A 24277-nucleotide genomic window follows, 5' to 3' on the forward strand; every position below is an offset into this window, starting at 1 on the left:
GTGTAAAACAGTAAATAGGTTGGTGAACATTTACAAAGATCCTATAGATAAGCAAAGGGAATACAATATATGAAGTGCTGATGGGTGCGTTACCGATATGCGTTCTCTGGTATGCCAGGTTCACAAAGCAGAATTTCTGCTGGATGTTGGCACAGAAATTGCGCTGCAGTAGAGTCTCATTGCTGCAATGTTCGCCAAGATTTCCGCATCAGATGTTTCTGCCGCGGAAATTCCAATCCCGCTGTCCACAGAAAGAATAGACATGTCTATTCTTTCTGCGGACTCCACAAGGAAATGCATTGTCGGCGCATTTCTGAGCGGTCCTAGCGCGGATCAGGCAAATGTGCGGAATGTCCACCAAGTTTCCTAACATGTGAAGACTTCGTCGGCGGTCGGATTCAGTCCAGCAGAAATGTGTTAGAATGTTTAGCAAAAATCTTTATTTGTAGCATACAAAATTTAATTTTGGGCCTATTACAAGTGCAGTCACGTGACGCTGCCTGGATAGCGCCGCTCGTAATAGACCAAAGAAGTTGTCGGTCACAGTGACGGCTTCTGTTCCACCTCCGCAGGTTCTGCCTGATCGCCATTAGCTGCTTTCATAACGTGGACGTATTTAAGGCTCGAGGCCCCTTGGTCATTTTTAAAGTTCTCAGTTAAATTTGCGCCACTGCGGCGCCATTCCTCAGGCTCCATCCCCTTCGTTGCCGGCTGGCGCCACAATCCTCGGTCTCCACCAGCTCACAAGTCTTCTCCGCCGGGGCCGCATGCAACAAGCCTTGTGCTTTTTTTTTTTTTGTACATTTTTTGTCAGTCCTGTCGTTCTGTACACGCGAGTGCAAACATCGTACTGGCTAGAAAAACTTGGCACATTCAAAAACAGCAACATTTTTTTTTTTGTTTTTTTGTTTTTATATGTACAACTTGCTTTTTTGTAACTTTTATAAATATAGTAACGTCATTTTTCCATATTCCGGAAAAAGCTCAGGATTCCCGGGAAAATGGGCGCAATTTATTTACAAGAAAAATACGAAAAAAAAAAAAAAGTCTGAAAAAAGTCATAAATAAGCCATGAATGGAAAATACTGGAAAAGTTTTAAAGTGTCTTTTGACGAAAGGTCTCTGTGTACAACGTCGTGGCAGGAAAGTAAGTTCAGCGACCGCGGTCTTCTCATCTCTTGTCCTGGGGGGAACGGAAAAAAATTGACACGTTAATTCCGGATACTCCAATGTTGATAAAGAAACTATTACACAATTCTATACCGAGCTTTTCCTTCACTCTAATTGTACTGATTATGTTATATACTCCGGCCCAGTATTTTCCAATCAGGGTGTCTCCAGCTGTTGCAAAACTACAACTCCCAGCATGCCTGGACAGCCAAAGGCTGTCCGGGCATGCTGGGAGTTGTAGTTTTTCCACAGCTGGAAGCACCCTCTGGTTGAGAAACACTGCTCCAGTCACATCCAAAGCTGCAACAAATAGCTGAGCTCCCATAAAAATTAGAGAGAAAGGAACACAATGGGCAAGACTGATAAACTATTAAAGTGCAATATTATATTATATCAGTTCTGCCCAGAGTCTTACTGTATAAGGAGGCCAGCAGAATAGTGAGTACAGCTCTGGAGTATAATACAGGATATAACTCCGGATCAGTACAGGATAAGTAATGTAATGTATATAGACAGTGACCTCACCAGCAGAATAGTGAGTACAGCTCTGGGGTATAATACAGGATATAACTCAGGATCAGTACAGGATAAGTAATGTAATGTATGTACACAGTTACCTCACCAGCAGAATAGTGAGTACAGATCTGGAGTATAATACAGGATATAACTCAGGATCAGTACAGGATAAGTAATGTAATGTATATAGACAGTGACCTCACCAGCAGAATAGTGAGTACAGCTCTGGGGTATAATACAGGATATAACTCAGGATCAGTACAGGATAAGTAATGTAATGTATGTACACAGTGACCTCACCAGCAGAATAGTGAGTACAGCTCTGGAGTATAATACAGGATATAACTCAGGATTAGTACAGGATAAGTAATGTAATGTATGTACACAGTGACCTCACCAGCAGAATAGTGAGTACAGCTCTGGGGTATAATACAGGATATAACTCAGGATCAGTACAGGATAAGTAATGTAATGTATGTACACAGTGACCTCACCAGCAGAATAGTGAGTACAGCTCTGGAGTATAATACAGGATATAACTCCGGATCAGTACAGGATAAGTAATGTAATGTATGTACACAGTGACCTCACCAGCAGAATAGTGAGTACAGCTCTGGGGTATAATACAGGATATAACTCAGGATCAGTACAGGATAAGTAATGTAATGTATGTACACAGTGACCTCACCAGCAGAATAGTGAGTACAGCTCTGGAGTATAATACAGGATATAACTCAGGATCAGTACAGGATAAGTAATGTAAAAAAAAAAAAAAAAAAAAGGTTGTTGCTATAGTCCTATACGTAATACTGTAGTTAGCGGCTGATAACAGGGAGCAATAGATCATCTCCATCTGACTATATAGTCTGCAGTGAATTTCTTGCATTCATCTAATCTTCGCCCCTTTCTGGTCTTACTGGTTCCTCCCTGTATCCGCTCCATCACATCTCCGGCACAGTCCTCATAATGCACCGATTCTTATGGGAGAAATTCCCCAGGATGAGAGATTTTTGCCCTCTTTAAAGGAAGCTGTCAGTAACCTGACATGAAGAGGCCGATAATAAATACATCACGTCTCCTGTCACCTACAGAAAAGGTGCACCGAGAAAAAAGAGCAGATATTTCCCCTGGGAACCAGCGGGGCTCTCGGCTTTCACTTGTCTCGTGTGATCGGGTTTCTGCTCCAGGCTTTTGCCTCTCGGGATCTTTTTGAAGTCCTTTTTTTTAGGTTGAGGTTTTATTGTAGATGTGGAGGCATTTACGGCTCTGCGGGGAGTCACCTGTGCAGGGAAGAGGTGCAAAGACCTGGGGCGGGGAGCACGTAACCAGATGTGCTGCCCTGTGACAGCCCAACCTCCGGCGGACGGGAGAAAGGCTCACGTTTTAATGTCACCTAGGTCGAAAATATTCCCAACAATGTGTCGTATTAAGTTACCAGAAAAATTTCTTGAACTGATATATTTCATCACTTTTGAACTATGAGCAATACAGGCTGCAGGTGCTATCACCCAGCTTTCCCACAATCCTGTCTGCCTCATCTTCTATGTATGAAGCAATATAAAAGAAAGGGGTGTATTGCCACACAACGAGACAGGGCATTCCCTGCAGAATTTTTTATATTTTTTTTTGCAATATGAATTAGATAATTTTAAAATGTGCATTACATGATTAAGGATCCTACCAACCCAAAACCCGTCGGGAGTTGAAAAACTACAACTCCCAGCATGCCCAGACAGCCTTTTGCAATATTATTTAGATAATTTTAAGATGTGCATGCCATGATTAAGGGTCCTACAGACCCGAAACCGAGGGGAGTTTTTGTCCCGTATACAAAATAAAGTGTTCCTGTTTTACTGAACTGTCTAGGATGGAACAAGTGTGCCTAAAGCGGTTGAAAACTACAACTCCCAGCATGCCCGTTGGCTGTCCGGGCATGCTTGGTGTTGTAGTTTTGCAACAGCTGGAGTCACACTGGTTGGGAAAAGCTGGGTGACCATGTAGTGGTGGCTATATTTGTTGCTAAATAACCAGTCTCCCTAGTTATGTCCTCATCCCCATGATTCCCGGACGTTCTTGACATTTGCCTCTATTAAATTTATTAATGTTCTTGTGCTGAAAAGTGGCACAATGGGTCCATGAGATCCGTCATCGGGGGGGGGGGGGGGGGTGGGGGGGGGGGGGGGGGGGGGGGGGGGGGGGCTTTGTGTTAGGAGCTTCAGCTGCTGAAACCCTTCACGGCTTTGTTTCTATGGGGGCGGGTAACAGCCGCTATTACTCATCAGGTCCCATAGGCAACAATAAAGACAAAAAATATCCATCCTGTATCTTTGAAACCTTAGACTGGAGTCCGGACGGCTGTGAAAAAGACTTGATATCCAGGAAGAGGTGGAAACCCATCATCATCACAGATCACCCCTGAACTTGTGTATCAATGTGTTAAAGGGGTACTCCGGTGAAAAACGTTTTTTTTTTTTTTAAATCAACTGGTGCCAGAAAGTTAAACAGATTTGTAAATTACTTCTATTAAAAAATCTTAAACCTTTCAGTACTTATTAGCTGCTGAATACTACACAGGAAATTATTTTCTTTTTGGAACACAGAGCTCTCTGCTGACATCACGAGCACAGTGCTCTCTGCTGACATCTCTGTCCATTTTAGGAACTGTCCAGAGCAGCATTTGTTTGTTATGGGGATTTTCTTCTACTCTGGACAGTTCTTAAAATGGACAGAGGTATCATCAGAGAGCACTGTGCTTGTTATGTCATCAGAGAGCTCTGTGTTCCAAAAAGAAAATAATTTCCTGTGTAGTACTGAAAGGTTTAAGATTTTTTAATAGAAGTGATTTACAAATCTGTTCAACTTTCTGGCACCAGTTGATTTAAAAAAATAAAAGTTTTCCCCCGGAGTACCCCTTTAAGTATTTGTAATATTTATGGCCATTATATAATTTGAATATAGTATAGAAACATAGAATGTGTCAGCAGATAAGAACCATTTGGCCCATCTAGTCTGCTCAATAATCTGAATACTATGAATAGTCCCGGGCCCTATCTTATATGAAGGATAGCCTTATACCTATCCCTATCTTATATGAAGAATAGCCTTATGCCTATCCCTATCTTATATGAAGTTAGCCTTATACCTATCCCTATCTTATATGAAGGATAGCCTTATACCTATCTCTATCTTATATGAAGAATAGCCTTATGCCTATCCCTATCTTATATGAAGGATAGCCTTATGCCTATCCCTATCTTATATGAAGGATAGCCATATGCCTATCCCTATCTTATATGAAGGATAGCCTTATGCCTACCCCTATCTTATATGAAGGATAGCCTTATACCTACCCCTATCTTATATGAAGGATAGCCATATGCCTATCCCTATCTTATATGAAGGATAGCCATATGCCTATCCCTATCTTATATGAAGGATAGCCTTATGCCTATCCCTATCTTATATGAAGGATAGCCTTATACCTACCCCTATCTTATATGAAGGATAGCCATATGCCTATCCCTATCTCATATGAAGGATAGCCTTATGCCTATCCCTATCTTATATGAAGGATAGCCTTATACCTACCCCTATCTTATATGAAGGATAGCATTATGCCTATCCCTATCTTATATGAAGGATAGCCTTATACCTACCCCTATCTTATATGAAGGATAACCTTATACCTATCCCTGTCTTATATGAAGGATAGCCTTATGCCTATCCCTATCTTATATGAAGGATAGCCTTATACCTATCCCTATCTTATATGAAGGATAGCCTTATACCTACCCCTATCTTATATGAAGGATAACCTTATACCTATCCCTGTCTTATATGAAGGATAGCCTTATGCCTATCCCTATCTTATATGAAGGATAGCCTTATACCTATCCCTATCTTATATGAAGGATAGCCTTATGCCTATCCCTATCTTATATGAAGGATAGCATTATACCTACCCCTATCTTATATGAAGGATAGCCTTATACCTATCTCTATCTTATATGAAGGATAGCATTATGCCTACCCCTATCTGATATGAAGGGGGGAGAGGGAGAGGGAAGAAGCTCGACGACAGGACAAAGAAGCTTTTTTTTCTTTCTTTTTGTCTAATGGGATATATTATATATTGAGTTTCTTATATTCGCTTTTAGTATTGATCTATGCAAAGTTTGTTCAAGTGACACAGTGCCTATTTAAGACATCTTAGGAGCTTTGCTTGGTGGGGGTATAGAGACCCCCACCGATCACTAAAACAAAAGTACAGAACCACCCAGCTGAGCCCTGTGCCCCTAATTTTATGCTTGGCTCTTCTTGGAAATGCGATAGTCTCAGACTTTGTATATCTATGAATCTGAACACTGCTCTACAGGGTGAACTGAGCAAAAACAGAGGCGCTCAGCTGCCCTTTTGTTTTAGTGATTGTTGGGGGTCTCAGCACCCGGGCCGCCACTGACCACAACGTCTAACATTGCAAGGATGTAGAAATGTTAAGTATCCTTTAGTTTGTGTGTTACCAGCAGACCCTTTTGGGGTACAGTGCCCACACCCCAGTCTTATATCTTACCTCTTTTCGGTCCCCTGTTTTGCCTCTTCCGGATGGATGACTCCTGGAGCCTGCGGACCCCCGGGACGAGCTGCTTCCTGATGTGGAACAATTACTGGACATCTGACTCCTGGACAGGAAGTTGGGTTTACTGTATGGAATGATTTCTTCATCTACAATGAAAGGAGAGATGGAGGATGAGTACACAAAACACAACAACGTCCATGACTTGTATGTCCAGATCCCCTCTTAAAGGGTAGCTCCCCCCATCCCTTTTTTTTCCCTCTCTGCCCCTGCCTATTTCCCATCTATCCCTAACCTCCTCCCTGCCTAATTTTTTTACTATATAAAAAATGCAGTTTTGTCTGCCTGGTAGCGTGCTCACTTCCCCAGCAGGCACCTCGTCACTGATGCCTGCTGGGGGGGACTTCCGCCCTTAGTTCATCTACACAGGGTGCCTCCAGCTGTTTCACCACTAAAACTCCCAGCTTGCCCTGACATCTATTGGCTGTCAGGGCATGCTGGGAGTTGTAGTGGGGAAAAACTGGAGGCACCCTGTGTTAAAAACAATACATGGCCGTGGCGCAACCTGAACGTCGCTACCCCTCCCCTGAACCCCGCTACCCGAACATCCCCACCCCCAAGACATACCAGGACAGTGCAGCGACGGGCAGGACAGCAGCGACGGGATGCCGGGAGGCGGGGCCGGCGTGCAAGGCCAGGGAGCAGGGGAGCCAATGCGCGCTTCTTCTGTTCTCAGCGCTCGCTCCCACCTGTTTGATTGACAGGCAGGAGCGAGCACCGCAGTGAGTGAATTCCGACTCATTGCCAGGCTTCAATGAGTCAAAATTCACTAATGACGTCACTGCCGAATGCATTCAGCCACTAGGAGGGCGACCCCTAGTGGCCAAATTTAAAAGTGATTTTAAACTGTTTTAAAATCACTTTTTTTTTATTAAAGTATATTAGAGATATGTTGCAGTACTTAAGTACTACAACATACCAATTTTTTTTATTTCATGACAGTGCCCATTTAAGCTAGGTTCCCATCAGCTTTGTGCTACGACTCCTTCAGGGTTTGTACCGAACGGAGCCTGAACAGGTCGGAGCACAGCGGACACCGCCATTGAATGGAGTCCGACGGGTTTCCATCAGGTGTTTGTTGTATCGCAGGAAAGTCCCGGATTTTATCAGACTCTGGACAGAGCACAACACTGGTTTGAACTTACCCTTACAGTGACCAATACATGTCCTTAGGAAAGTACATACCATACACAGAGTATCAAGAGGTCTCAGATATTGTATCATAAGCCAGTGTCCCCCAACCTGTAGCTCTTAAAGGAGCACTCCAGTATTGAAAAACTTATCCCCTATCCTAAAGATAGGGGATAAGTTTCAGATCGCAGCGGGCCCTTTTCTTGAGTGGTCTTTAAAGTTTTATTATGTCGCCTAAATCTGTCAGGGCACGAAGAGGGTTGTAGTCTTGCAACAGCTGGAGAGCCACAGGTTGTAGAACACTACCTTATAAGAACTTATGATGGGAGTTGTCCTTTTGCAACCAATTTCTCTGAGGAACGGTTCTAGGTTGCCCTGTCTCGATGTGTGGCGATACAGGCTGCAGGTGCTATCACCCAGCTTTCCCCCAATCCTGACTGCCTCATCTATGTATGAAGCAATATAAAAGAAAGGGATGTATTGTCACACAAGACAGGACATTCCCTGCTATTCTATTTTATTTTTTTTTGCAATATGATTTAGACCATTTTAAGATGTGCATTCCATGATTAAGCATCCTACCGACCCAAAACCTGTCGGGAGTCGCAAAACTACAACTCCCAGCATGCCCAGACAACCTTTTGCAATAGAATTTAGATCATTTTAAGATGTGCATGCCATGATTAAGGGTCCTACCGACCCTGAAACCCTTCGGGAGTTATTGTCCCGTATACAAAATAAAGTGTTCCTGTCTTACTGCACTGTCTAAGATGGAACCAGTGTGCCTAAAGCGGTTGAAAACTACAACTCCCAGCATGCCCGGACAGCCAAAGGCTGTCCGGGCATGCTGGGAGTTGTAGTTTTCAACCGCTTTAGGCACACTGGTTGAGAAAAGCTGGGTGGAACATGTAGTGGTGGCCATATATTTTGCTAAATAACCAGTCTCCCTAGTTATGTCCTCCTCCCCATGATTCCCGGACATTCTCCACATTATCTCTATTAAAATTTAGGGTAGAGTCACACATAGCGTATATGCAGCTATTTCACAAAATCCGCTGCACAGAGCGACATGTGCCTTATATTTCCTTATGAGCAGACACACAGTCTACCAACCTACAGTCACAGGACAACCTGGTGGCAGCACTACGTATGCAGTACGGTATGGATGCAGGCCTGCACGTCAGTGCGCTGGCTCCGCCTCCCAACCTTACTAAACAAAGAGGGCCGCCGCGGGGTCTTAGGGTCCATTCACACATGGCAGATTTTTGTCAAGGATGCAGTAAATCTGCAGTGTGAGGCCATACCTTTGTAGTAGAGAGAGGTTATATACAGGCTACATGGAGTTGTAGTATAAAATATAACCCCCTTACCTTCTCTCTGGTGGAGAGGGTGCGTCGTGCCCCCCCGCTGGTGTACGGCCGCGGATCTTCCCTCTACAGAAGAGGTGTTGGTGCCTTCTCTCTCCAGTGATGAGCCGCAGTACTCCATGCGGGGGGACCCCGGCTCTTCATCAGCCGGAGGGGGCTCAGGTGGTGGTGGGAGATCTGGGAGGAGGGGAAATAAAAAGAAATCTATACCACAAAGAAATTATTTTATATACAAATCTAAACAATCAGCGAACTGCGCGGCCAGAAAAGGTGACACTTGTTTTATTCCGCACCAAATTGTGTGAATTAGTTTGGAAAATTCGGAACGTGTCTCGGTATTAGCATAGTGAATGGGACCTGTAGACTTTTCGTCTGCACACTGCCTCAAAAACCATTTACTTAGAACAGTATTTCCCAACCAGGGTGCCTCCAGCTGTTGCAAAACTACAACTCCCAGTATGCCCGGACAGCCAAAGGCTGTTTTGCAACAGCTGGAGGCACACTGGTTGTGAATCATTTACTGTAGATAGCACCAAACACAGCGGCAGGGCAAATCTCTCTTCTGTCCTGATCATTTGTTACAATGTATCAAGGCAGGAGAAATGTATCAGTCTAGAGTACATTCTGTTTATTTCACCGGAAACCAATGCAACAAACTCCCAGCTGTGAGAAGTATTAGATAGAAATGACACACCTGAGTAAGACTACAGTACCCGGTCTTCTTACCTAAACTTTGTGAGAAGGAAAAAGCAACAAAGGCCCTCATTTACTATTTACATGTACTATTGTAAACCCGACATGTTTTGTAGGGTTGTGCGCCAGAAATTCTGTCTGCGCCAAATTTTGCACCAGAATTTGCGCCAGAATTGAAAAAAACCTGACTAACTCACCATTTTGCTAAGAAAACCCGAAAAAGGGGCGTGGACGCCGTGAAAAGGGGGCGTGGTCTCAAAGGGGCGTGTTCCCGACATTTTCACAAAAACCCAACGTATAAAAAATGTGGTGGATTTGAGCTGAGGAAAACCCGACAGATCAGAGCAGGTGTAAAAAAAAGCAAAGTGTAGGGAAAAGTGGAAAATGTAGGGAAACCTCAGTAAATACCGAGGAGAATAAATTGTAGGGAATTAAAACCACAAAGAAACTTACACAACACTCTTAGTAAATAAGGGACAATGACTCTCTCGTCTTCATATCCAGACCCCATATCTTGGCTCATATTCTGTCCTCTGTTTCAGGCCTCATATCTCGTCCTCCTATCTCAACCTCACATCTCATCCTCATATTCCCTCCTCCTATCCCATCCTCATACACCGCCTCGGAGCATCCCGACCGCATATCCCGTCCTCCTATCCCGACCTCATATCCCGTCCTCCTATCCCGACCTCATATCCCGTCCCCCGCACTAACTATTCTCTGCACCTGCTGCCTACAGCTCAATGTAACTACTATCTCGTTCTCCTATCCCAACCTCATATCTCATTCTCCTATGTCGTCCTCCTATCCCGACCTCATATCTTGTCCCCCTATCCCCGACCTCATATCTCGTCCTCCTATCCCGACCTCATCTCAGTCTCCTATGTCGTCCTCCTATCCTGACCTCATATCTCGTTCTCCTATCTCGTCCCCCTATCCTGACCTCATATATTGTTCTCCTATCTCGTCCTCCTATCCCGACCTCATATCTCGTTCTCCTATCTCATCCTCCTATCCTGTCCTCATATCTCGTTCTCCTATCCCGACCTCATATCTCATTCTCCTATCTCGTCCTCCTATCCTGATCTCACATCTTGTCCTCCTATCCTGGCCTCATAGCTCGTCCTCCTATCCCGGCCTCATAGCTCGTCCTCCTATCCCGACCTCATAGCTCGTCCTACATTCACAACCTCACATCCCATCCTCCTATCCCATCCTCATACACTGCCTCAGAGCATCTCAAACTCATATCCCGTCCCCCGCACAAATTATTCTCTGCACCTGCTGCCTACAGCTCAATATAACTACTATCTTGTCCTCCTATCCCGACCTCATATCTCGTTCTCCTATCTCGTCCTCCTATTCCGGCCTCATATCTCGTCCCCTATCCCGACCTCATATCTCGTCCCCCTATCCCGACCTCATATCTCATCCCTCTATCCCAACCTCATATCTCGTTCTCCTATGCCAACCTCATATCTCGTTCTCCTATCTGGTCCTCCTATCCCGACCTCATATCTCGTTTTCTTATCTGGTCCTCCTATCCCCGACCTCATATTTCGTTCTCATATGTCGTCCTCCTATCTCGACCTCATATCTCGTTCTCCTATTTTGTCCTCCTATCCCAACCTCATATCTCATTCTCTTATCTGGTCCTCCTATCCCGACCTCATATCTCGTTTTCTTATCTGGTCCTCCTATCCTCGACCTCATATTTCGTTCTCATATGTCGTCCTCCTATCTCGACCTCATATCTCGTTCTCCTATTTTGTCCTCCTATCCCAACCTCATATCTCGTTCTCTTTCTCTCGTCCTCCTATCCTGACCTCATATCTTGTTCTCCTATCTCAACCTCACATCCCATCCTCATATCCCGTCCTCCTATCCCGTCCCCCGCACTAACTATTCTCTGCACCTGCTGCCTACAGCTCAAGAGTAACGTGATCAGGAGATGTACCGAAAGTCCCTTAGACTTACATAGAACTTAAAAGAAAAACCGCGACCCTTGAATAAGGCAATGTTCCGTATCCTTTCCACTTTTGCTCCATATTGCCAGTTTCACAGTAATTGTAGAGCACAGACAGTCCTCTCTATGGGGGAGATTTATCAGAACCTGTGCAGAGGCAGAGTGGGGCAGTAGCATCAGATCGCTGCTTTCACTTTTAAAGAGACCTGTGAAAAATGAAAGAAGCGATCTGATTGGTTGCTATGGACAACTGCACCGCTCTTCCTCTGCACAGGTTTTGATAAATCTCCCCCTATGACTCAATTGCTCCCAGTACTTGGTAAGAAAACACCTGTAATCTTTCGCTGTCGAATTCCCCAAATTCTCAATTGAAGGCAATGACTGGTCCCAGCCGAAACCTAATCCATCATGTGGGAATTGTCGGCTGAGGACTGTAAGATATCACAGGACAGATAGGATTTCAGGGATTCCCATTATTTGTCTCCCCAGGAGACCCTGATGCATTTGAGATTTCAGAGGAGACATTTCACCTATTGTCCGGAGAGAATACACCAGATATAACCACAGGTCACGTATAGTAATGTCCATACTACAGCCACGACATGGCGGGTAATAAACCGCGCACGCTTCACCCCGGCTGTTACTCTCAGGTTTACGTGCAAGGTCCGAATATTAGTTAATGGATGGATATAATACATAACAATCATAATACATCATTCATTTTTTTCTTAAAAACACCAGACAATAAAACTCACCCCCCTGCTTGGCCTCCCGACGATAGTGAGCGGACTTAGATTTCTTTTTGCCTTTTGATTTCTGTCCAGGGGGCGTACTGATATCTCCTGAGAGGGGCTGTGCTTTTCCTGAGAGATCACACAGAAGAATACAATTTATAATAATAATATATATTCTTGTACATAGGAGGCAGTATTATAGTAGTTATATTCTTGTATATAGGAGCAGTATTATAGTAGTTATATTCTTGTATATAGGAGGCAGTATTATAGTAGTTATATTCTTGTATATAGGAGCAGTATTATAGTAGTTATATTCTTGTATATAGGAGGCAGTATTATAGTAGTTATATTCTTGTATATATAGGAGCAGTATTATAGTAGTTATATTCTTGTTTATAGGAGCAGTATTATAGTAGGTATATTCTTGTATATAGGAGGCAGTATTATAGTAGGTATATTCTTGTACATAGGAGCAGTATTATAGTAGTTATATTCTTGTACATAGGAGGCAGTATTATAGTAGTTATATTCCTGTATATAGGAGCAGTATTATAGCAGTTATATTCTTGTATATAGGAGACAGTATTATAGTAGTTATATTCCTGTATATAGGAGCAGTATTATAGCAGTTATATTCTTGTATATAGGAGACATTATTATAGTAGTTATATTCTTGTATATAGGAGCAGTATTATAGCAGTTATATTCTTGTATATAGGAGACATTATTATAGTAGTTATATTCTTGTATATAGGAGCAGTATTATAGTAGTTATATTCTTGTATATAGGAGGCAGTGTTATAGTAGTTATATTCTAGTATATAGGGGCAGTATTATAGTAGTTATATTCTTGTATATAGGACCAGTATTATAGTAGTTATATTCTTGTATATAGGAGCAGTATTATAGTAATTATATTCTTGTATATAGGAGCAGTATTATAGTAGTTATATTCTTGTATATAGGAGCAGTATTATAGTAATCATATTCTTGTATATAGGAGCAGTATTATAGTAGTTATATTCTTGTATATAGGAGCAGTATTATAGTAGTTATATTCTTGTATATAGGAGCAGTATTATAGTAGTTATATTCTTGTATATAGGAGCAGTATTATAGTAGTTATATTCTTGTATATAGGAGCAGTATTATAGTAGTTATATTCTTGTATATAGGAGCAGTATTATAGTAGTTATATTCTTGTATATAGGAGCAGTATTATAGTAGTTATATTCTTGTACATAGGAACAGTATTATAGTAGTTATATTCTTGTATATAGGAGCAGTATTATAGTAGTTATATTCTTGTATATAGGAGCAGTATTATAGTAGTAACATTCTTGTATATAGGAGTAGTATTATAGTAGATATATTCTTGTATATAGGAGGCAGTATTATAGCAGTTATATTCTTGTATATAGGAGCAGTATTATAGTAGTTATATTCTTGTATATAGGAGCAGTATTATAGTAGTTATATTCTTATATATAGGAGCAGTATTATAGTAGTTATATTCTTGTATATAGGAGGCAGTATTATAGTAGTTGTATTCTTGTATATAGGAGCAGTATTATAGTAGTTATATTCTTGTATATAGGAGCAGTATTATAGTAGTTATATTACTGTAATTAGGGGGCAATATAATATTTATATTCTTGTACATGAAGGGCAGTATTATTATAGTTTTTATAATGCATTTTTGTCAATAGGAGGCAGTATCATAGTTGAATTCTGTCTGTACTGACCTGCGTTGGGGTAGTTGAAATTCTCTGTGGGGTTCTGGCTGAGGTTCCGTCGGTGCCCGTGCCGTGGCGTCTCCCCACCCTCTGTATAAAGGCTGGGGTTAGATTGTGTCAGTGGAGGACTGGGCGCTCTATGCATTGGTACAGATCCAGCCGGCGTCCGCCTACATATGAATATATAGATATAACATTAAAATATCCAGATACTTATATTCTTTACTCCCTGGCCTGTGTAGGGCAGAAGACCCCATAACCCCAAACAGGCGACTGAGTACATGGGGGCCCCATATGGGTGGAGAAGAATCTCACCTGGGATGGGGGGGGATGTCAATCTGTTGTAGCCTTGGGATCTCCTCCACCTCATGGAGCTCGTCTCGGGGAGATGGGGTTAGAGTAGCCGTGGACTGCTGACCGTAAGACTGTGCTGGAGAGGACGCTTCTCCACGAGGGGGCGGGGGAGGACAATCTTCTGGAATATTCTCCATTAAATACGTCCTTTCTGGTAGCGGTGGACACCATTCTTCGGTCTCCGAACTGTGGAAAAATATTTAAAGGGGTTATCCAGGAAAAAACTTTTTTTATATATATATATCAACTGGCTCCAGAAAGTTAAACAGATTTGTAAATTACTTCTATTAAAAAATCTTAATCCTTTCAGTACTTATGAGCTGCTGAAATTGAGTTGTTCTTTTCTGTCTAAGTGCTCTCTGATGACACGTGTCTCGGGAACTGCCCATTTTAGAAGCAAATCCCCATAACAAACCTCTTCTACTCAGTTGCGCAGTTCCCGAGACAAGCAGAGGTGTCAGCAGCGAGCACTGTTGCCAGACAGAAAACAACAACTCAACTTCAGCAGCTGATAATTATTGAAAGGATCAAGATTTTTTAATAGAAGTAATTTGCAAATTTGTTTAACTTTCTGTAGCCAGTTGATATAAAAAAAAAGTTTTTTCCTGGAATACCCCTTTAAATTTGAGGCTGGAATTGTGCATAACACTAAAACAGTGGTCACAAACTGTGGCCCTCCAGCTGTTGCAAAACTTCAACTCCCAGCATGCCTGGACAGCCAACAGCTATCCGGGCATGCTGGGAGTTGAAGTTTTGTAAACAGCTGGAGGGCCATAGTTTGAGGCCACTGTACTAAAATATACTAAATATTTTTAAATTGTTATTTCAATAAAAATATATAACTCAGTCTTAGGCTGCATTCACATCTCGTTTTTGCAATACGGTTCCCGTATCAGGTTTTTTGTAAAAGAAAACCTATGTCTCGAAACCGGACCGAACAGTATACAACCGTGTAGACCTCTCTATTGTTTTAAACCTTATACGGTTTGAAAACGGATGTCCGGTTGCATACGGTTTAATATGTTTTTTGAAGAAAAGAAAAAAAAACGGATACGGTTTTATGTTTGTCCTTAATTAAATAAAGTTCTTCTTGTTCTATTTGTGGGAAGAACTTTCGGCGTGCACTGCGCATGTGCAAACTGCAAAACCGTATTGCGCAAACCGGATGGAACAGTAGACCCATAGACCACCATTTAAAAATTTTTTTAAAAAAAAACGTATACGGTTGGTATCCGGTTTTTCACCCGGACATAAAACTGTAGTAGACTACGGTTTTGGAGACGGGAAAAAAAAACGGATAAAACCGTAAATGATGCAAAATGTACACAACCGGATGCTACCTATGAAATGTCTATACATACGGTTTGCAATACGGTTCCATACGTTTTTTTCACTGAAACCGGATACAGGAACCGTATTGCAAAAACAAGATGTGAATGCGGCCTTAGGTGGAATATGGGGTCTTGTTGCCCGTCGTCTTCTTCTATATTTACTCTTTGTGTTATACACAGGGCCTATATTCCACCATATTCCCCCCCCCCGCCGCCTTCTAGTATACACATATCAGTAGACGCACGTAATATATCAAATTAAATACTGTGTCACAAACCCATAATCTCCCATTTTACACAATTATTATTTACAGTTTATTAAGCGAAACTATTCCCGGAACAATAAATTAATTTGCTCTCGCTCTTTGTCGGACGTGATCTGAGTGACAACCGTGAATGCCGCAGATGGAGCCGCGCCGGCCCCCACAGGAGAATCCGGCTTTATTATTGTGTCTATTACAATGAGTCGGCCTCTCAGGCCCACGGTTTACAAACAAGAGCGTCTTACATTAGCGCAATTATAAACAAACACGATCGCTCGCCAGGAAATGTGCTGGCTCGCTGCAGCCTGAACAGACACCCGGGCTGGAAGAGGCTCCCGTCTGGAGGAAAAACTCACTTCATTTCCACGTCTGAGTCTTCATCCTGGAAGTGGTTCAGCTCGGTGGCTGGCGGTGGAGGCGGCAGCACTTCTGTCCAATTCAGAGACGGCGTCTTCACTGGTTTCCCCATTGATTTCGGCTTACCAGCTTTATTGACTGCAACAGAACAATGAAATTTACCAGGCGGAAGATTCAGCCATCGACCAGAATTCTGCCCCTATTCCATGTAGTGATAAAACCTAGTAATTATATTCTTGTACATAGGGACAGTATTATAATAGTTATATTCTTGTATATAGGAGCAGTATTATAGTAGTTATATTCTTGTATATAGGAGCAGTATTATAATAGTTATATTCTTGTATATAGGAGCAGTATTATAGTAATTATATTCTTGTATATAGGAGACAGTATTATAATAGTTATATTCTTGTATATAGGGACAGTATTATAATAGTTATATTCTTGTATATAGGAGCAGTATTATAGTAGTTATATTCTTGTATATAGGAGCAGTATTATAGTAGTTATATTCTTGTATATAGGAGCAGTATTATAGTAGTTATATTCTTGTATATAGGAGAAGTATTATAGTAGTTATATTCTTGTATATAGGAGCAGTATTATAGTAGTTATATTCTTGTATATAGGAGCAGTATTATAGTAGTTATATTCTTGTATATAGGAGCAGTATTATAGTAGTTATATTCTTGTATATAGGAGCAGTATTATAGTAGTTATATTCTTGTATATAGGAGCAGTATTATAGTAGTTATATTCTTGTATATAGGAGCAGTATTATAGTAGTTATATTCTTGTATATAGGAGCAGTATTATAGTAGTTATATTCTTGTATATAGGAGGCAGTATTATAGTAGTTATATTCTTGTATAAAGGGGGCAGTATTATAATAGTTATATTCTTGTATATAGGAGCAGTATTATAGTAGTTATATTCTTGTATACAGGGGCAGTATTATAGTAGTTATATTCTTGTACATAAGGACAGTATTATAATAGTTATATTCTTGTATATAGGAGCAGTATTATAGTAGTTATATTCTTGTATATAGGAGCAGTATTATAGTAGTTATATTCTTGTATATAGGAGCAGTATTATAGTAGTTATATTCTTGTATATAGGAGCAGTATTATAGTAGTTATATTCTTGTATATAGGAGGCAGTATTATAGTAGTTATATTCTTGTGTATAGGAGGCAGTATTATAGTAGTTATATTCTTGTATATAGGAGCAGTATTATAGTAGTTATATTCTTGTATATAGGAGCAGTATTATAGTAGTTATATTCTTGTATATAGGAGCAGTATTATAGTAGTTATATTCTTGTACATAGAAGCAGTATTATAGTAGTTGTATTCTTGTATATAGGAGCAGTATTATAGTAGTTGTATTCTTGTATATAGAGGCAGTATTATAGTAGTTATATTCTTGTATATAAGAGGCAGTATTATAGTAGTTATATTCTTGTATATAGGAGGCAGTATTATAGTAGTTATATTCTTATATATAGGGGCAGTATTATAGTAGTTATATTCTTGTATATAGGAGCAGTATTATAGTAGTTATATTCTTGTATATAGGAGCAGCATTATAGTAGTTATATTCTTGTATATAGGGGCAGTATTATAGTAGTTATATTCTTGTACATAGTAGCAGTATTATAGTAGTTATATTCTTGTACATAGAGGATAGTATTATAGTAGTTTTATTCTTGTACATAAGGGGCAGTATTATCGTTGTTATATTCTTGCATTTAGGAGCAGTATTATAGTAGTTATATCCTTGTACATATGAGCAGTATTATAGTTATATTCTTGTAAATAGAAGCAGTATTATAGTAGTTATATTCTTGTACATAATGGACTGAATTATAGTAGTTATATTTTTGTATATAGGAGCAGTATTATAGTAGTTATATTCTTGTATATAGGAGCAGCATTATAGTAGTTATATTCTTGTACATAGGAGCAGTATTATAGTAGTTATATTCTTGTATATAGGAGGCAGTATTATAGTAGTTATATTCTTGTATATAGGAGCAGTATTATAGTAGTTATATTCTTGTATATAGGAGGCAGTATTATAGTAGTTATAATCTTGTACGTAGGAGCAGTATTATAGTAGTTATATTCTTGTACATAGGAGCAGTATTATAACCATATTAGCTTGGGTGTAACAACCATTTTTGATTAAGAAATATGCTTACAGCTGTTATTTTCTTTTCTATCCCCTTTGTACATGTCATTCTGTATATAAGTACCATTTTCTGACTTGCTTCGATCAGGCTGTGCATACAAGATCCCAGACGTCCCGGCTTGAACGTTCCAGGCATTGTCCTCTGATTCAGGAGAGTGAAGGTTCTGACCCCCATAGGGCACAACAGGTGTGGTGGCATATGGAGTAGTGTGCTGAGAGTATATTCCATTAAATGTCCTCATATCCTCACTAGTGGGGTCAATGGTGCTGTAGATCGGTCCATCCGAGACACCAGTCCCAAATTTCTCAGTCTGTGCAATGTAATTAGAGATCCCAGCATCTACAAAAGAGAGATTAAATAATTCCAGGACATTTCTTCTACCTAATCTGCTGTTATTGTGCAAATTGTTTTCCTAGTTAATATAAAACACCAACCGAGTGGAAATGAGATTTGCTCTGCATGTGATAATAGAGAACGATTAGTGGGAAATTAATACCGTATGTTTATTGCCCGAAATACATAATTATGATATTTAATTTAGTGTTTAATTCTGCAAAAGCGCCCAGACAGCTGAATACAGTCAGCTGCAATATGTTTGGTCACTGAGGGCATAGACTGCGGATAGTCTTCATGATCATTGAGCTGACAGACCACAATGTACTTGTAATGTTTTCGCCCGAATCTATTTTGTAGGTACCGCAATGGGGTCTGTAACTTACCATTGTAGTATCTCTCTGCAGGGTTGTGATTTCCAGGGCAGCAGTTCACCGCAGCTTCTTTAGGCTTCCCATTTCTTAGGAGGTTAGTTGCAGGCCAGGAATCTGCCAGCCAGGGGTAGTTGGATGCACTTGTTGCCAACATTCCAGGCCTGAGAATAACAGACACATATGAAGGAAACTGCAATGGGATCTCACATCATGCCTATCTTAAAGAACCAAGCCAGACAAAGCACAAAGGAGATAAATGTATACATTTTTTAAACATATGCTTTTAGAAAAGAAAGGGGGAAGGAGAATGAGATGGTCATGATCTTATTAAAATTTATAATAATCACAGATCACTGCCCCCATCAAGATAAACCAACCCCTGCCTTCATTTCTATTATTTTTTTTCAGTTTTCTACCTTGATATTGCTCTGTATTTTCTGCTCAGATTCACAGACTGGGAAGGGGCGTTCCCCAGCAGGCGTGACATCATCTGAAGCCATACAGGGGAGAACTTCCTCCCTCACTCTGCTACACACAGCCCAGAGCAGTTCAGTGTGAAATCAGCTATGATTGGCTAAGGCTATAATTTTGGATGCAATTTAATCCAAGATAGTCTTATAAAGTGAGCCGCAAAGTGTGTCTAACACATCTAATAAATGTATCTTATAAGAGATGGGCAAAAATAAAAAATATTCTTGGTGAAAACCCTTTAGTAAATCTGCGCCAATCTGTTCATAGTCTCACCTGGCTGTTATATGACTGGAGCCTTCAGTGTGAGGAAAAGATACTGAAAAACAAAACAACATATTATTAACATGAAGCCGGATAATATCTGCACATAACAGGATGATGATGGAGTGAAAGCGATTGGTTACCTGCTGGGGTGTAGGCGAAGGAGGCTGCGGAATGAAGACATAGAGAATGTTAGTTTTCTCCAGAGCTGTAACTGTATGGGTCACGTTCAGACAACATGTAGAGCAGTGGTCTCAAAGTGTGGTCCTCCAGATGTTGCAAAACGTCAACTCACAGCATGCCCGGACAGCCGTTGGCTGTCCGAGCATGCTGGGAGTTGAAGTTTTGCAGCATCTGGAGGGCCACACTTTGAGACCACTAATATAGAGGATGTATGGTCTACAACTGAGCCCACATGGGGGTACACACTCACCCGTATAATGACTCAGCTCCTTCCTCTTCTTCCTGCGACAGTATATCCAGACGCTGAAGCACATCAAGATTACCCAGCATGCCCCACCAATGCCTGCGATGAACGCCGGCTGCTTCACGACGTCTGTGATCTGTTCTGTCAGGCTGACGCTATCGCCATTGTTCATAGAGACGTGATCTGAAGATGGTTCTGGGGTGGGAAAAAAGGGGGTATGACTGGTACGGCCACCAAAGGGTGGGAATTTAACAGCACACAAATGGAATACTTACTGATCTGGATGGTGATTGGCTGGCTCTTAACTCCAAAACCAGCGCTGGTGGCAGCGGCAATTTCAACGCGGTAAAGAATCCCAGGTACCAGGCCCCGTATGACTGTGCTGTGCTGAGTGCCGTCCACAGTTTTGTTGATATGGTAGCGAGACTCATTTCCTAAACACCAGATCTGTGGACAAGTAGAAGGAAAAATGTAAGAACCTTGGTGTGTGTGGAAGGGGCCCCCATAGAATCAGCAGGGAAAACTAAGCAGGGAATCAGGCCTGACGGGGAGATCTCTTATTACCTTCAATTCTAATTACATACACATAGGGGTGTAGATAAAAAAAACAATAAAATATATATAAAAGAATTTATTTAAAAATCCGCAATTGCAGATACTGATGTGGAGTCAAACCCTTGAGGATTATTTGCAGACTATTTTTCCCCCATTGAAGCAAGTAGCGGAAATGCGCAGTAAGCGTAGGGTCACACGTAATGGATCTGCAGCATATTTTATGTTGCGGATCTGCCGATGACCCGACCCATAGTGTGCCTCCAGCTGTTGCCACCCCCCTGCCCAGCAATCCTCTGCCCCGAGCAGCCACACAGGGGCCTGTGAGTTGCCGCGCGCGTTTGCAGTGTACTCAGACATCGCTGCTGCTTGGCAACAGCAGGGAGGTGGGTCACCCTACCCTAAGGGTCAGTTCACAAGTACAGGATCTGTTGCATATTTCAATGTTAACTAAATAATTGAACACAACATCAAATCTGTACCAGATCCCGTAGGTGTGTAAGTACATATATTGACATAATGACGTGTTAAAGCGTACCTGTCAAATCGCACAAAAAAAAAAAAAATGAATCTGTTACTAAGTACCTAATCCTGACCATGTACATCTAATTGTTATGCCTCTCTATATATTTATAATGATAATCCCTCTTTTCATTAGCTCAAAGTGTTAGAAATCCTCTCAGGGGAAGGAGACGTGTCCCTCCTTGTGGTGAAAGGTGATTGGTGTGTAGTGGGAGGAGGCGTGTCCTTCCTTGTGTTGGTGGGAGGTGATTGGTGTGTGGTGGAAGGAGGCGTGTCCCTCCCTGTGATGGTGGGAGGTGATTGGTGTGTAGTGGGAGGGGGCATTTCCCTCCTTGTGGTGGTGGTGGGAGGTGATTGGTGTGTGGTGGAAGAAGGCGTGTCCCTCCTTGTGGTGGTGGGAGGTGATTGGTGTGTGGTTGAAGGAGGCGTGTCCTTCCTTGTGGTGGTGGGAGGTGATTGGTGTGTGGTTGAAGGAGGCATGTCCCTCCTTGTGGTGGTGAGAGGTGATTGGTGTGTGGTGGAAGGAGGCGTGTCCTTCCTTGTGGTGGTGGGAGGTGATTGGTGTGTGGCTGAAGGAGGCATGTCCCTCCTTGTGGTGGTGAGAGGTGATTGGTGTGTGGTGGAAGGAGTGTCCCTCCTTGTGGTGGTGGGAGGTGATTGGTTTGTGGTGGGAGGAGGCATGTCCCTCCTTGTGGTGGTGGGAGGTGATTGGTTTGTGGTGGGAGAGGGTGTTTCCCTCCTTGTGCTCATGCAGCTTTGTCCATGACTCATGGACAGGCCTGATGCTGCTGCAGGACTGACTAGTGTCCCAGTATGTATGGGGACCCCTAGTGGTGGGATTTTGAGGGGCCGTTTTCTTTATTAAATATAAAAAAATAAAAAATAAATAACCATATTACAAAAGGTCTTTAATTTTCATTAGTAACAACATATAAAAAGTTTTTAGATCTGACAGTGCCCAGATCCTGCAGATCCTGCAGTGTGTGAACAACAATAGAAGTGAAATGCGCTGTGGATTTTAAACACGTACATCCAAAGCATATCCATTCAGTGTGAAAGTAGTTTAGATATATAAAAGACTTCGAAAATGACCAAACCGTACACCTACCCTGTAATCCTGGATAATGCCGTGCTGGTGCTCCACAGGGGGAGGTTCCCATGTAATACTGATATTCGTGCTGTTACTGGTTCCGACCGTCACTACGGCGACAGATTGCGGTGGTGCGCTGGGGACTACAAATGACAGAAATAATAGGAAGTTTAATAGAATGAAGCTCAGACCAAATGATACATCACCTATTATAGTGTTATTACTTTCTATTCTTTTCTATCATCCAGTTTTCTGATGTTTCTCTCCACTCCAGAAGCACTCCCCCCCCCCTTCACGGCATTTTATCTCATATTTTCGTCTTTCCACCCACAAGTGTCGCTTACGCCGTCTGCCTTTATTATTTAGAGATCTCTAGATTCCTTAGTGTCAGGGCCTCGCACAGTGTATGAGGTAATGTTAGCAGTTATGCAGCATTTTGTTCTCCTCCGCGCCAATGCTGTTTTGGCTAAGCGGTGACAAGTTACATATTTTAGCTTTTAGGTCGACACATTCCTAAAGGGGCAGCTCACTCGATAAGAACATGACGTAAGACATTGTGGGGACTGGAGGTAGTCACATGCGTGTGCAGCAGTGCCGTGTTGTGTCTGCACACTCCTGAGGTTTGCATAATGTCTCCTACAAGTAAAACTGTGCGCAGGATCATGGTCTCCTCCGGCTGCGGTACATCCCATCCCCGTTACTAACCACAGCACTGGGGCACTCCTGTTACTAAGTACAATGCCGATTCTGCCCGAGTACTATGCACAGCGCTAGGACTTCCCCATTACTAAGCACAGAGCTGAGGCCCTCTAATGATAAGTTCTATGCCAGGGCCACCCCATTACTATGCCCAAGGCCAAGGCTCCCCGTTACTAAACTCAGCTCAGGGTCTCCCCCTCCTTATTACTCAGCTAAGGTTCAGAGCTCCCTATCTCCATTGCTTATCACAGTGCCAGGGCTACCCCATTACTAATCACAGCACTGAATTCCCTGCTACTAAGCTCAGTGCCAGCGAAACCCTGTTACTAAGCACAGTTTTCCCCCAACTTGTTATTCGGCACAGTTCTGGGGCTCCCCCTCTTCATTACTAAGCACAGCACAGGCTTTCCCCTCCCCTTTACTAAGCACTCGAACTTCCTGTGTCTCTAGAGATGGCGACACTAAGACCTCCCCATTCCTCAAGTTACTGCCTCTGACGTGTTTTGTCTCCAACTCTCACCTTCCTCAGGGGTGCGCACCAGCAAGATGTCGCTGTCCATGCCTTGGAACTCATCGAAATATGGTCGGATTTTAATTTCATATTCTGTTCCTCTCTTCAAGTCCACTAGGATGGCGGTGCGCTCCGTCGGCGACTTCACGTCTTGAACCACCCAGATGCTGGATTTGGGCCGATACATGACTCTGTAGCCCTGGATGAACTGAGCTTGGCGGTCGACCTGTGAGTGGTGAAATTGGTGGTATTTTCTTTCCGTACATATACATACACGCAGTCAATGTATCACCAGGGATTATTTACCATTGGACGCCATGATAGTTAACGAAATGTTTTTACATTTAAGTCAAAATATATGGATCTCAAATAGCAAACATTACATAATTGCCACTATATTATATTCCTCTGCTGCCATCACAAAGCATCTTTCTATGAAACGCCTATGGTTGTCAGAGGCGATAAGAAGTAATTGTGGCCTCCACCACCTGTCAGGAGAAGCTATTGATTTACAGCGTCTTATTAAAATGCCACATTAGGGGCAAATAATGGGTTATTTTGGAGGAATGTAAGGAATCATGGC

At 42.0% G+C, this 24277-nt stretch overlaps 1 protein-coding gene across 4 annotated transcripts in view; it reads right to left on the bottom strand.

The window, feature by feature from the left end:
• Positions 1–423: 423 nt before the first annotated feature.
• Positions 424–24277, bottom strand: part of ROBO3 (roundabout guidance receptor 3) — a 371292-nt gene continuing 347438 nt past the window's right edge. For 3 of the 4 annotated variants that reach the window (XM_056544121.1, XM_056544123.1, XM_056544124.1), the window contains exons 14-28: positions 23704–23920; positions 22503–22627; positions 20596–20767; positions 20327–20515; positions 20037–20060; positions 19906–19948; positions 19174–19322; positions 18464–18793; positions 16254–16392; positions 14265–14489; positions 13959–14119; positions 12232–12339; positions 8821–8994; positions 6257–6408; positions 424–1183 (exon numbers count right to left, since the gene is read on the bottom strand). In XM_056544121.1, the coding sequence (XP_056400096.1) occupies positions 1172–1183; positions 6257–6408; positions 8821–8994; positions 12232–12339; positions 13959–14119; positions 14265–14489; positions 16254–16392; positions 18464–18793; positions 19174–19322; positions 19906–19948; positions 20037–20060; positions 20327–20515; positions 20596–20767; positions 22503–22627; positions 23704–23920 (2220 nt within the window). In that variant the 3' untranslated portion in view covers positions 424–1171. The remainder of the gene's footprint in view (positions 1184–6256; positions 6409–8820; positions 8995–12231; positions 12340–13958; positions 14120–14264; positions 14490–16253; positions 16393–18463; positions 18794–19173; positions 19323–19905; positions 19949–20036; positions 20061–20326; positions 20516–20595; positions 20768–22502; positions 22628–23703; positions 23921–24277) is intronic. The other variant, XM_056544122.1, reaches the window with a different exon arrangement.

This window comes from Hyla sarda, chromosome 10 (assembly GCF_029499605.1).
Source record: "Hyla sarda isolate aHylSar1 chromosome 10, aHylSar1.hap1, whole genome shotgun sequence".
In the NCBI taxonomy this organism is placed as follows: domain Eukaryota; kingdom Metazoa; phylum Chordata; class Amphibia; order Anura; family Hylidae; genus Hyla; species Hyla sarda.